This window comes from Anopheles stephensi, chromosome X (genome assembly GCF_013141755.1).
Source record: "Anopheles stephensi strain Indian chromosome X, UCI_ANSTEP_V1.0, whole genome shotgun sequence".
Classification (NCBI taxonomy): Eukaryota; Metazoa; Arthropoda; class Insecta; order Diptera; family Culicidae; genus Anopheles; species Anopheles stephensi.
The window spans coordinates 17,799,644-17,815,045 of NC_050201.1; the positions used below are offsets into that span (position 1 = coordinate 17,799,644).

The 15,402-nt window shown below is 36.0% G+C and overlaps 1 protein-coding gene across 12 annotated transcripts in view; it reads left to right on the top strand.

Annotated features, from left to right (window-relative positions):
• The window catches only part of LOC118512377 (ubiquitin carboxyl-terminal hydrolase Usp2-like), an 87,546-nt gene that overhangs the window by 49,996 nt on the left and 22,148 nt on the right, over positions 1–15,402 (top strand). For all 12 annotated transcript variants that reach the window (XM_036056766.1, XM_036056837.1, XM_036056802.1 and 9 more), the window contains 3 exons: positions 7,408–7,576; positions 8,530–8,676; positions 11,639–11,855. In XM_036056766.1, the coding sequence (XP_035912659.1) occupies positions 7,408–7,576; positions 8,530–8,676; positions 11,639–11,855 (533 nt within the window). The remainder of the gene's footprint in view (positions 1–7,407; positions 7,577–8,529; positions 8,677–11,638; positions 11,856–15,402) is intronic.

Here is a 15,402-nt window from a genome sequence, read left to right on the forward strand (position 1 = left end):
AGAACAGCAATCTGGACAGTACAAACATTTGACGGCGTGAAGCGTCCCTCAAACTGCTCAGCAGTAATAGCCCGTGCTTAACCAGGCCAGCACCCAATTCAGAAATTATCTTAAGGAATAAGCTGATTGGCTATTGATCACACTTTTCAATAATCAGTAGCAATCCAATCCTTGAGGTGAACAGACGTATCACTCTCTCGCTCCCAATTGCTAAAACTAAAACTAAATCAAATCGCAATCAAAAACCAGTTTATCTCCTATACCCGTCATGGGTAAAAGAGGGATAACGAGGGAAAAGAAATCCCTGGAGCTTGGTCCGATCGGCAATGATCATTTCACGCAGAGTCGCAAACGTTCTAATACGGAGAAAAGCTTTGCTTCGCTTAGCGATATTGGAGATAACGAGCCGGCGCCTGAACAAAAACTGGTACAATCTATTCCTAAGGATTCACGACATCGAAGATACCACGGATAACGGTTAAATGTTCATCGGTGACACTAATACACGGGACCATTATAGCTGCTGATGTAGTGAGATACAATACCAAAGCAACGTATCATGGCACAGTACTGCAGTTAGACGAAGTAAACGACTTCAAAAAAGTGGCAATGTTTAAAGAAAAAAAAAGTCAACTTTCAGACGTATCAGCAGGAAGAACAGAAAACCACTCAAATTGTGCTGCACGGCCTTATTGATCTACAAATTAGTGAAGTGATCGATATACTCAAAGAAGAAAATGTTGAGCCATCACAAGTGAAAAAACTGTATTTAAAACAAAAAAAGTATGACGAACATGCAGTTTACCTTTAACATTTTCCAAAAGGTAGCGTAAATATGGCGTTTCTGCGTACTTTTATGTATTTGAACCACTGTAAAGTTACCTGGAACTATTTCTCAACAAAGCCCGGCCCGATGCAATGCAAAAGGTGCCAACTATTCGGACACGGTGCAGCAAACTGCAATCGTGTCAAAAGGTGTAAACTATGCGCAGGCGAACCCGAATTATTGACATGCCCGCTGACTGCCGGGCCATCATCCAGAATACCGGAAACGGGTACCGGAACACAAACTGAAGTGCGCAAATTGCGACGGCAATCATACAGCTGGGTTTATTGGATGCCCAAAGAGACTAATTCTTGTAGAAAAACAAAAACTACACAAACACCATGTTAATAGTTTTGTAATGAACAAAGCAGACTTCCCGTTTTTACAAAAATCAACACCACTACCAGGTTGGAGACAAAATCAGTCGTCAGGTATTCTGATAAATCCCAATATTAGAAATGCAGGGTTCTTCGACCACAAAGTAATATTGCCTATAATAGGAAAAGCAATGCACAAACTGCAAAATTGCAATTCAAAACTAGAGCAACTTATGGCCGTTTTCGAAGTTATAACAAAGTATTGTTTACCATCAAAATGAACTCACTGATACTAAAATTCACAAACTGGAATGCAAACAGCATTCTAGAGAAAAAACTAGACCTTTCGATTTTTTTGCAAAAACATAACATAGATGTAATTCCAGGATCTGAAACTTATTTGAAAACGAACATGAACTTTAATATACTAAATTATAGAATTTATATATTAGATAGGATAGAAGGACAAAAGTGCGGAGTGGCAATAATTATTAAGAATAACATCAAATATAGTACAATAAAATCATTTTTACAATAAATTTACAAACAATAGAAGCTATTGGAATAACAAAAAAATAACCACATCGGGCAATATATCACTTATATCAGCAACTCATCCAGGATCAAACAAAGGCATGCCTTTGCTAGTAAATTAACAAAACTAAATAGCAGCTACTTCATCTGTGGTGACATGAACGCACGTCATAGACTTTGGGACTGTTCAAATTTGAATGAATCAGGAAAGGTTCTCTTTGGAAAATTACAAAGAGAACTGTTTTCAATTCATCATCCCAACACCCCCACGTATATTCCTTCAGACCCTAATCGAAGCTCGTCCACATTAGACATTATAATTTTAAACAACAGCCATCAAATTTCCAATCCTACTGCCATTACAGATTTTACATCCGACCACCTTCCAGTAATCTTTGAAATAGTAAGCACTTTTCCTACAAAGAATATAAACAAATATTACAGTGATTACACCAAAACGAATTGGTCAAGCTTCGCTAATCATATAAATATCAATATCGACTTAAACCAAATAAACTTACAAAAAATAAAAAACCATCAACAAATAGACAGAATGATTTCCCAATTCACCACAATATTAACACAAGCACATGAACAAGCGGTGCCCGAAAAATATCGAGGAATCTATAACATTATATTACCACTAGAAATAACTGACCTAATAAAATTCCGGAATGTAATTCGTCGTAAATGACACAGACGAAGCCAAAATCTTAAAGATCAGTATACCAATCTTTGCTATGAAATAAGGACAAAGCTTGACGATTTCCGCAGTAACCAATGGGCTAAATTCCAAATAACAGGGAGGAAATGCCTAGTTAACTGTTGTTTTTGTTTCTTGTTTTATGAAATTGTTATTCGTCAACATACGCAGTGTTGACTATACGGCGTTGAGACGTCATACTCTAAATAAATAAATAAATAATGGGCCATATTTCTAACTCCTATCAACTATAAAAAATCTAAACAAAATAAAATCTTTAGATTTGTTAAAGTTATTAAAAACAAGGAAAATTGTGTCCCTCCTCTAAAGAAAAATAACAAAACTTTATTGAGCCCTGACGAAAAAGTTAAAGCAATCAAAGAAAAGTTTGACCTGGCGCACCACAAAACGCAAATAGCAATATGAGTCCAATGGAGCGAAAAGTAATAACAAGAGTTAGGAAAAATAACACATCAAACAGAAGCACTGCGTTCCAGCCTGAGCTTTTTTGCAAAACTAAAGAAATTAAAGGAATACTTAAAAAGTTCAAAAACAAGAAATCACCAAGAATCGATAAAATCAATAATAAAGCTCTAAAAGGCCTCCAGCTAAAGCTATTATCTACCTTAATCATATCTTCAACAGCTGCATTAAACTAGGACACTTCCCTGATTACTGGAAAGAGGCTAAAATAATAGCAATACCCAAACCTGGAAAAACCATTGTTTAGCTGAAAACTACAGACCCATTAGTTTACTTAATAGTATTGGTAAAATTTTCGAAAAAATAATTGAAAGAAGGATTCGGGTACATGTTAACAGAAATAAAATTGTTTCGCAATCACAATTCGGGTTTCAGCCATCCTATTCAACCACACAGAAATTGCAAAGGCTTACAAAACATGCAAAAAATAACAGAGATATTAAAAAGTCTACAAGTATGATTCTTCTCGACTCGGAAAAGATAATTGATACATTTTGGAATCAGGAATTATTATATAAACTTATTTCATTGAAATTTCCAAAAGCACTCATTATGATCATACAATCGTTGACAAAAAAAAAAAAAAAAATAGAAAAAGTAGCGTACATATAGCTAATGCTGTATCCGAGCTGTTTACACCTGCCGCCGGAGTACCTCAAGGCAGCATATTATCTCCACTTCTTCTTAATATTTACACATCAGATATTGCCAACATGAAAAATTGCAGCCAATACCTTTAGGCAGACGATATTGCTTTGACTTCTAAAACTTCTAAAGCAATGTTACGATCGTTAATCAATGCCTTGATTTGATTTTCAAAATATTACCGAAATTGGAAAATAAAAATAAATGACTCAAAAACTGAGTCCATATACATTTCCCGTAATACCAGCCTTAGGAAACTTCCCCAAGTAGGGCTAAAAATAAACCAATCTACCGTCAGCTGGAAAAACAATGTGAAATACCTGGGTATGATCCTAGACAAGCGTTCAACGATCATGTAGAATAGACAGTTGAAAAAACAGAAAAGTTATAGAAAATGTTATACACATTTGTACGTAAAAATCAAAACTTAGCGTTAAAAACACGCTACTAGTTTATCACAGCTTCTTTCGCCCAATTATTTGCGCATCTCCTGTTTGGTAATAATGCACACACGCTTATAAAAGGAATTTGCAAATAAGGCATAATTAAATTATAAAAATAATAATAATCGTGCAACCATGGTATAGTACAGCCACCCTTCACAATAGAATAAAAACTGAACTTCTAAAATATTTCATAGATAAGTTATGCATCAAATATACAAAAAAGTGCCTTGAAAGTACATGTTGATTACCACAACAGCTTGTTTCACGATAACATAATTGATTAGCTTAAGAATTGTATTAAGTTAGGATTAGATTTTATTTTTAAATTTTAGGTATCAACGGGTTTTTGTGTATTTTTTCCGTTTAATTGCGTTTCAAACGAAAAAGATCGAACCATAACGAAAAGAATGTTATTAAATTGTATCAAAGTCAATGAGGAGAGTCAATATGGACGGACTCATTATAAATAAGCGGGGGTAAAATGCGCTAAGCGCAAAAATGAAATTGTTCAAATAAAACACAACTCTACTCTAGTCTACACTTTTCAATAAAGATTGATTTTTTCGCTCAACTACATCATTTTGCTGCGGCAAATAGGGATTTGTGCTAATTAGGTTTATGTTGTTAGTAGAGCAAAAATCTCGGAATTCGTCGCTGGAGAATTGTGCACCATAATCCACCGTGATGAATAATGGTAAACCAAAACGGGCTAATATCTAATTTAGAAGTTTTATAGTTCCTCTGGATTTAAAGGCTTTCATTATTGTTTAACTTCCATATAACAATTGGAGTAATCAACCATGAGTAACATGAAATAGCCTAATAGGAACGGTTCGAGAAAATCGGTGGCTACCAAAAACCATCGTTCTTCCTGATCACTCTGTTATTCTCTCTCTCCACACTGTACCAAGTTGAACCAACTGAATAATTTCATCTAGATTTGACGCTTTCTCAATATCCTTTATTTTTAGATTTACTGGCGACATATTTAAAATTAGTCATACCATTGTTCTGCGTACTCATGAAATTTGTTGCTTCCTATATTGCCTTTAATATACTATCGATATAATGAGACTGGTATTTCATGCTTCTTCTTCTTCTTCTTCTTCTTCTTCTTCTTCTTCTTCTTCTTCTTCTTTTTCTTCTTCTTCTTCTTCTTTTTTGACCAAACGACCTTAGGTCATGCCTGCCATTTCTGGCTTACAAGACTGATACCGCATAGTTGGGTGGTTAGTCCTCACTATGGGGGAACGATCCAGATGGGATTTGAACTCCGGCTCTGCCGTGTGAAGAGCAACCCATCTCTTAGGTCTAACACAAGGCTTTGGTTTGGTCCAGAAATAGCTTCTAAAGGTTCATGATTCGTTATAAGTTCAAAAGAACGCGATAATGGAAACGTTCCACAGCCCTTATCAGAGCCATGTCCTTTATTCTGCGGATAATGCGTTTAAGCTTCGGATCTACTCTTGCTAACAAAAACTGTGATTCTGGAACCCTTCTCATGAAACTGATTTAATAGAATCTGCAACAAGTTGCATTCGATCTAAGGCCTCAAAATATCCAAAGTTCGTTGGTTTCATCGTTAACGCTTTCAATTTGTCAAAGGCTATTTAATGAGAGGAATTCCACACAAAACTTTGTTCTTAAATTATTGTTCAATACAATTGTCTTGAATGTCTTTGGCAATTTGTCAAAGGTTATGTGTTGACTGGAATTCGACACAAAACTCTGGTCTTGAACTGTTATTCGTCTCAATGCATACGTCAGCGTTGCTAGGTCTGGTCCTCGAACTCTTCCCTTGTTTCTCAGAAGTTCCTAATTGATTCGCATTTATCCGCATTCTGTTAAACTCCATTTCATGATAAGATATGTCACAAAACCTCATTTTCGACACGCTCTTAAAGCCGCTTCATAACTTGCTCTAGTTTTTGTCGTAATCTGTTTTATTCGATCCGTAAATAAAAAAGTTTGAGCAACCTTTACGTCGATCAAGTATCTATTCCATGGTTTCATTCGAAGTTCGAATTAAAAATTCGAAAAGTTCGAATGCTCACACTTTATTCCAAACATTAGTCTAGTGTATTGGAACAAACCCTTCCTATTGATAAACGTTGTTATTTCTCTACACCGTTTAGATATTTCTACCTGATAATGTTTTAAATCCAGACGAGAGAAGATTGTCGCTTTCGCCAAGTGCGGCAAAACATCTTCAAGTTTTGACAAAGGGTTGTTTTCTTTTTCTAATTTTTTCAACGCCATCGGTATTTGTCAATAAATTACTGGACATCATTATACTACACACATTACACAGCATTATAGCATTACATTTTTAATCGTTTGTTACTTTTTGCAATCACTTTTGATAACCTTGACTAGAATATTGATTTTGAGGAATCTCATATGCATAACAGTATAGCGAACGATCAGTGTTTTCCCGGTTTTTTCTGAAGCATTTAAATGAAATAGCCGTGCTTTCAAGAGAGGCAGTTTGGATGGGATTTAAACACCGGTCCTACCATGTGAAGACCGGCACCGTTATTAAACCGCCGTTGATTGTTTACCACAAGTCTATACAATTTTTAATAATTTGCTTGTTGTTTTTTCGTAAAAGCATGTCGGCAACATCACTTGGGTGATGATAATGATAATGCAAAAATAATCTGCATAGATTTGAAACACGTGCGCGGAAAGGATTCTTTCCCACAATTGTCATACTTGAAATATTTCTGAACCACTAAAACATTCAGAAGTTTAACAACATGATCAACATCATAGTTACAATATATATACATATATATAGATATAGATATATATATATATATATATATATATATATATATATATATATATATATATATATATATATATATATACATATATATATATATATATATATATATATATATATATATATATATATATATATATATATATATATATATATATATATATATATATATATTTATATATGGCTCGTTCAACTTGAGAAGTCTTGGCCTACCATTTGTTTGCCAAGAGTTTTTGTTCTCCTGTTAATGACTGTAATCTCCTGGAAATAGGACACCAAGCCAAACTTTAGTCAAATTTTATTCATTTATTAATTATAATGGCTTTGCGCCGTTTTGTCAATTGCTTGACACAAACAAACAGAAATATTCGAAAAAAAAAACATCCATTCAGTAGCAGATGTAACGGTAGGCTAGTAGGCGGCTGCCAAGGGCCAAAGGAGAAAATAGCAAATATGTTCCCTGATTGTCTTTAAATGTGTTTTAAATCATTTATTGAACGCGATGCATTTTAAAATGAACCAGATAGATTGTTTATCTCTTAGCGTTAAAAAAATACACATTTATTTGAACTGTATCAACAAATAACCATTGGCCGTTCGTTCTTCATGAATAAAAATGAACATTACACAAATTTTGCTTTGTTTTCTTTACATGAACAACATAGTTTCGACCGAGTGTGGAGCTGCAGAAAACTACCAGACCGTCACGAACCTACCACGAACAAACTACGGCAGAAAAGACTGCACAACCGTCATCGTCTAGATTGTCAATAATAAAATCTAATAATAAGAGATTTACAGACGCTGCAGATTCATCACGCAATGGTAAAGAAGGTAAAGTATTTGGAAATTGTCACGATTTATCCAAAATGAGGATTGCAATAATGTTTATATATGTGTTATATTGCATCTATAATTGTAGCGATTTTCCTGATGTTCTTTTGTTGAGGCGGCCTGAGCGTAATTACGAAAAATAAAACTTCGCTGTTACTTTAGAAAATCCATGCTAAAAGAGCAATTCGCATGATACGTTTCCGCTCAGTGTATGTCTTTTTTCGAAATTACGAAATAACAAAATTTCCCCTATCTCTATCAATTCAGCGGTTATTTTTATGTAATCAAGCAAGGAAGGGCCCGGATGTAAGGCCTTCGATTCTTCGGAAACATCATTGTCCATCAAAGCTGCCATAAAAGAAGCTATGAAACAGCTTCCAAGTTAACTGTTACCAAGAATACTTTTCGAAGAACTTTTTGATAGCATTGCTATTTTAGTATTTGACTTCGGTGGCTTCCTTCGCTTCTAGGCAGTCAGGCACATATGCTACTTTCAGCGACAGCCTCTTTGTGATTGAAGCCATTAAGTAACGATTGAAGCTTCAAACTTCTTTTATGAACTAGTAAAAGTGGCTTAATTGGACAGAGATTTCGCGATACCTTTAATCGTGTTATCAAATAATTGGAAACAAGCGTGCCGATCAGCTGGCGAAAGGAGGTGCCTATCGCGTGACAGATACTACACCCGATACATCTTCAGGAGAAATTAATTCATCTATATGGTTTGGGAGGTCATTTTGCGAAAAATGTATACACTTGCATAGCATAGGCTTGGTTTGTGCAAAAGAGTTACGTCGGGTATCATGAATTCGCTCACGTGATATTATAACTGTTTCAAAACTCACTAGCATAGAAACAAAATGCATTTTTGTTTATTTATTAGGGCCGTTCTGACCATATTGCTAAACTAAAAATACCTTTACACTTCAAACATACCTTTCCTTCAATTGTAGGTCTCTGTGGTTTATGGAACATTGGAAATACTTGTTTCATGAACTCTATTATCCAATGTCTCAGTCATACGCGAGAACTTACATCATTTCTTCGAAGTCAATCATCAACAGAACTAGGTACAAACAAGGATCACCGTATATTGGCAGGTTAGTGTTATATTCTGCACAGGTTATATACTAGTTGTTTGAGTTACAAGGCCTGTCGTTCTTCAGCTAAAAACTACGTTAGTTTTGCTACAGTTTTTTTCGCCCTTTTCCGTGTATGTAGGCTTTTATTTTCAACCCGTTATTTAAGGTCTATTATATGGACGTATTAATCATAACACATGCAACAGTTACAGAAACGAATAATAGAATAAGACCACTTGATGTTTTAAAATCGTGAAACTGAGGTTATGGTGTCAATTTTAACAGATCGACTTAGTTTTTTTTGCAAGATTTAGTTTCAGATGTTGGCAAAACATTTCTATCATTGTATCAAATAATAGAAATTACCACTTGAATAAGACCACTTGATGTTTTAAAATCGTGAAACTGAGGTTATGGTGTCAATTTTAACAGATCGATTTAGTTTTTTTTGCAAGATTTAGTTTCAGATGTTGGCAAAACATTTCTATCATTGTATCAAATGGGATGTCGATTTTAAGTATCTTTTTGTTACTGTAATGAAAGTATGACCAAAACATATTTAAATATTTATTTATTGAGTATTACGGTCCGATGCCGTATCATCACCACCGCATGTGGTGACTGTGAATTACATTCACGCAAAAAACAATTAACAAAATTAACTAGGCATTTCCTCCTAGTTATTTGCCATATCCCGGGCATGCTCGGTTGTGCAGGGAAGATGGGTGGTTGTTGTCCATTTCTATTGTGAGGGTGTGTGTGTTGTAAGTTTTTTTAAGTCCGGTTCTATTGCTGTGGCTATGGCTTCGATGGGGGTTGGTTCGCTCCGGTTGACTATTGAAGTGTGTGATGTGGGTCTGGACTGAAACAAACAAGCACAGTTATTTGGAACAGTACAAACATGAGATTTTCTGCGTGCAATGTTCTCCAAGTAGCCCAGCCATGACACAGTCTATGATCGACCAAGTCAACATCGGACTCAAAAGCGATCGGCGGATTCCATCTCGCAACAGCTGGAGTGACTGTTGTATGACCAAAACATATTAAATAATAAAATAAGCCTATTCATAAAACTTAAAAATCGAACAATTTTTTTTTAGTTTTGGACATCCGGTCTTTTCATTTCTCAACCTTCACATAGTTTAGGTATGTTATCAAAAAAGTTAGATTTTTTGAGTCACAATTTTTTATGACTTTTTTTTAGTTTTTTTATTCAATGACTTGTGATTTTTTGTAAAAAAACTAAAATGGAATCAAAAATTAAAAATTTTATTTAATTATTCATTTATTAATTAATTAGACAAAAAAACTAAAGATTTTGATGATTCTTTTGGCAAATTTTTGTTTGATTATACCTTGTAGAAATATAAAAAAAATCGTTTGAAAATCGGATGTAAAAGTGGTCTATTCTATCGCCCGTCACTGTAGTTACCATGAAAACCTCTTAGCTTGATTTAAACTGTGTTGCATATTTTTTTTGTTTAAAAGCGCTTTTAGACGGAAGCAAGTTTCACTCCTTGTTAAGTTTCATGTTAACTTTCATTTCACTAAAATTTCATTGGTTGGCACGACATGACACGACACGGCATACACGACACTCGGAAATTGTACTGGTTATTAAGATCGGATAATGTCTTTTTTTGTTGACGCTTAAAAAAGTGCTAAATTTTTTTTAGAAAAGGCCAATAATGCCTAAAATAAAATTTATAAAATGTTAAACAATCGATGAAAACAATAAAATCGAAAAATAACACACAAAATATAATTTTTATCTTATCCTGCGCTTCCATTCGGATTAATTTCGAAGATTTCAAAAAATTGCATCGTTAGAGAATCAAGTTTTCAGGAAATTTCACAGCTATGAATCATTAACCTGCTGCCTCGTTAAGTGAAATTTTAGTTGCACTAACGAAAATTTCACCTTAAAATCGCGTTTAGGCGTGTTAACTTGAGTTGCATACAGCTGAAGTGTGATTTGACATTTAGCCGTGACTGAAATTGCTGTCGTCCAAAAGCGCTTTAAGGATGAGAAAAGGTCCACAGTTATACGTGAAGGGCACGCATATAAGCTGGCGCACAAAACTAAGAAAAAATGAGAGCAATATAAACAAATATCAATAAAATAATGTAAATTTATTTTCAATAAATCAACTTATATAACTATAGTAACAACACTACTTTTACAGTTTTCTTCCATTTCAGTTGTGTTCGATAAATGATTATTCTTTTTTTCATGAAGAACGGCCTGGCCGTATTGCTCAATGATAAATCATTCTGTCGATATTTTTTTAATCATTCGTCAAGGACGGTCTTGTTGCATTGCTGTGATTTCGTGGTTATTGATTCAACACATTAATAAAGTATCATTAAGTTTGAATTTTTGATTTTTAGAATGATTGTTTCTTGCATGATTTGTTGTGGTGATTTTTGCATCAATTAAAAATAAATTTCTAAATTACAATTAACTCTTTTTCAATTGAAAATCAGCATTCCAACTGATATTTTACGTATTTACAACACTAAAGAGTTTCATTGTTTGTCCGTTTCTTTGTTTAAGACAATGAATATGCATGCGGTCATAGGATTTGCATGTTATACACAATGTAAAAATCCACTTTTTTTCTCCAATTTTTAACTGAAAGCTGGAAACGATTATATATATCACGCGCACTTATTTGCTATATCAGAATGTCCAAAGTCCAAATAATTATTTTATATTTTATTTAGTACTAATATTACAATATTTAGTGCTAAAATATATACAATGTAAAAATTTATTTCATGATGATTCATTGATTCACTAACGCATTGATAATGGATTGAAATAACAAACAATTTGCTGACAGTCAATATAGGCGAGCAAAATAAAAGAAAGGATGAAAGATTTAAAAAAAAGGACGAAAGAGACGAACAATTATTTTTGAAATTCTTGAAAAATTAAGCAGTAATTGTGAAAACACATGTTCCTTTTTCGTTTCAGAATATACCAAATTAATTCAAAACATGTGGAGCGGATCACAACGAACAATAAATCCTTCAGATTTGAAACATGCTTTCTCTAGCAAACACAGAATGTATTCCGGATCAGCACAACAAGATGCTCAAGAGTTTCTGAGATTTTTTTTGGATTCATTACATGGTGCATTGAACGTGGCTGTTAAGCGAGATCCTTTGGGTGAAATTGATGATGCAATGAAGTACGGGCCAAGTATAGTTGAAATGGGTAAACCAAAATGACATTCACCTACCATAGATATAACTTTTATTAGCCTTTGAACTAACAATATCATTAACATTTTTTTTTAGAATATTACGCTGTAGAATAGAATATTAGACGCCGTATTGAAAACACCGAATATTTATTTTATTTATTTATATTTTAAGGATTACGGCTCGACGCCGTATTGTCAACAACGCATGAAAATACCGCAAACGTTGACAATTAAATTCATAAAAAATACCAAGGCATTTCCTCCCTGTTATAATATTGCCTTATCCCGAGCATGCTTGGTTGTGGGTGTGTGGCGATTGTTTTGTAGTTGTCCAAGTCTATTGTGGAGGTTGTATCGATGATTTGGTACGGGTCTATTGCTTTCTTTTGATTTGTTCGTGGTATGGTGTGTGAAACAGAACATCCTTCCGTGTAGCGGATCTGGACTGTAACTATACAAAACAGTAATCTGTACAGGACAATCGTTTGCATGCGACAGTGTTCCTCAAACTGTCCAGCAGTGATAGCCAAACCATAACCAGGCTAGCACCGAATTCAAAAGCGATCGGCGAGTACCGTCCCGTAAAAGCTTGGACTCTGCTAACCACGATGATGGACTCGCCGACCACCCCCGAGCCCAACGCCAGCGAAGCCGAACTCATTCCGTCAAGGCTGGGTCGGGATGAAGAACACTTTTACAGGAAGTCTGTCTCTCTTTTTACGACAGCGCTGACATTGAGCCCGGATACCATTGCTACGTCAACGGATCACCCGTGGCACTACAAAAAACACTTAAGACAAAGACAAAAACAATTCAACGAAAAACAAAACACAAATGAAGAAGAAGGACTGAGGATTGGACGGATAATGCGGATGCGGAATCAAAGGATAAGATCGTTGTCTCTGACGAATCGGTAGATGAGCCTCATGTAGGCGAGGTCTCTAGTCGCCAACACTTCTCTTATTTCTGTACCCGTTCGTCTGCCGATGCTCTCGACTGCGCCCAACAAGGAGGGTCTTGCGGTTTCAAACTCCACGCAGGACCACAGAAGGTGATCCACATCGTGAAATCCGTCACTGCAGTCACACACCTTCGTCTGACCCAGAGTTATATGCTGCAGATGAGCATTCAACGCGAAATGATTCGACATAAGTCGAGACATCATGCGTATGAATGCCCGGTCTACAGAGAGCCCACCGAACCAAGGCCGCAGGGACACTTGCGGGGAGATCGAGAAAAGGAATCGCCCGAGATCATCCGCCTCCCACATGCTCTGCCAGCGAAACAGGAAAATTTGCTGTGGTAGGCGCAGAAACTCTCGGGCCGAGATCGGACGGTCGTAAAATGCGCCTTGTTGGACGCCTGTTTTGGCCAGTGAGTCTGCCTTCTCGTTGCCGGGAATTCCACAATGAGAAGGTACCCAAATTATCGAAATCCTGAACGCCTTGTCAAACATGGAGCCAAGCAATTCTATGATTTTGATGTTCGACGAGGGGGTATAATCAGTTGTGGACGTGAACGGAGCAATCGCGAAGGAACATTTCCAAGGAATCGAGGAGCTTAGGACAGGTACATTTATAGAGTTTAATTGAACCGCTGCAACAAAGGTGGGCCGTGAAAATGATCGGCGAACTTCTAGTGACTGCAGACCAAGTAACCTACATCTATCCTCATAGCAAGGCAAGCCACTAGACCAAGGAGACCAGGAGATTTGCGAACTGCTAATCTTATGAAAGACCTTTGGACTCGCTCGATGCGGTTAATGTCTTGAAGGTAGGGGACCAGATCAGTGAGCACTACTCTATATTTGATCTGATCAAGGCGCAAAATCAGGTTTTAAGGCATCTGAGGTCGCTAAAATCACGGGCTACGCGCTTCAAAATATCAAGAGAACTACGTGCATTAGACACTAGGCGCTCTATATAGTAAATGAAGGTCAGACCTGTGTCCAGACAAACACCAAGATTCTGACGACGGTTACACGATTGACTGGCACACAATTAAGGGTATAGGGGTAAACAATAGAAGAACGAGAACAAGAGGACGAAATTACATTACATTTTTCGGGACTAAAAGCAAGTTGGTTGAAATGACACCAAGTGGAAAACGAATAATGATACATTGAAGGTTAAAGCAGTCATTAAAAGAGGAGATGGGATAAATAAAATATTTGAAGGTCATCGGCAAAACATAGGGAGCAGCCGTAGGGCAATACAGTATAAGAATCGTTTATCAACAAGACGAATAGCAGTGGACTAAGGAAACTAGTCCTAGTAAGGACTAATCCCACAAAAAGCCCGGCACTACCATCGGGCGAAGATCATTCGGTATGGTCTTAATTTCCTCGTGCAACGAGGAATCTATTGTTAACAGGGAACTGTAGGTCTCAGGAAGGGCAGCACGGTTTAATGCCTGTGGAGCGCTAGGATGCACTTGTAGGGCAACAAAATCTTCGTAGATTTTCAAGATCTTGCTCTTAGAACCTGTCTCTAGAAGCGCTTTAAAATTTTCTTCGGACGGACTAGAAGGCAAAGCGACAGCATTTCAAAACGTAGTTTCAGCGGCTCCACTCCGGTCATCACTTCTAGGGACATGTTGTGTGTGGATTTCATGCTTGTAGAAGTAGTAATAGTTTATTTGGATGAAGCTCATTGTAGTTTGTACATGTATAATATCTTGTTGACGGGTTCGATCTTATCTTTCCTCTTTATTTTGAGCTGGTCGATTTTGAGAGACGATTTACCATTTTGGCGTTTGAACAGTATAGTGGGAAAATTTTTAAGGCTAAAACCCACATCACTGATAAAAAAAAACAATATTTTTACGCTTAATCTAGCCTACAACCTAACTTATATCTAACTTATGTTTGCTACGTACGTCTTCAAGACATGAGTAATGTTGTATTGGCTTCCAATTTCAATAGGTTTAAGTTTGAACGGTAACGGGGGTAGGTCATATGGAGTGAAATGGGGTGTGGTTGTGGGAGTTGTGCTTGGGAAAAGGAATGAAAGTGAGGGAAGAAAGGTTTTTTGTTTTTGTTTCAGCCAGTTTTTCGTTTAGGGTCATGATATTTTTGTTATTATAGTTTGTGGTTAATTTCCTTATATGTTGATCGATGGTATTTATATTACAAGATCTGTGAACTAGATGAGTTCTATGCCACATGGGAACATTAAGTATGGTTTTCAAATATATATTTTGGGTAATTTGGAGCTTCTTTTTGGGTGTTTTAGCACACTTTGCCCATACAGGACAGGCGTATGATATAATTGGTCCGATTAAAGCAGTGTAGAGCAATAATTTATTTTTGAAGTTCAGTTTAGGTCTTCTGTTTAGAAAACAGTACAGCGAGCGGAAGATTTTTTCACTTTTATTGATCGTGTTTTCTATTTGATGCCTAAAAGTTAATCTTTTATCTAGAGTCAGGCCAAGATATTAACCTTCCATGGGATGCTTGTGTTGTCTATGCTGAGCTGTGTATTAGGAATTTTATTTGCTTTTCTGAAGCGTGTGAAAAATAAAGCTTCAGATT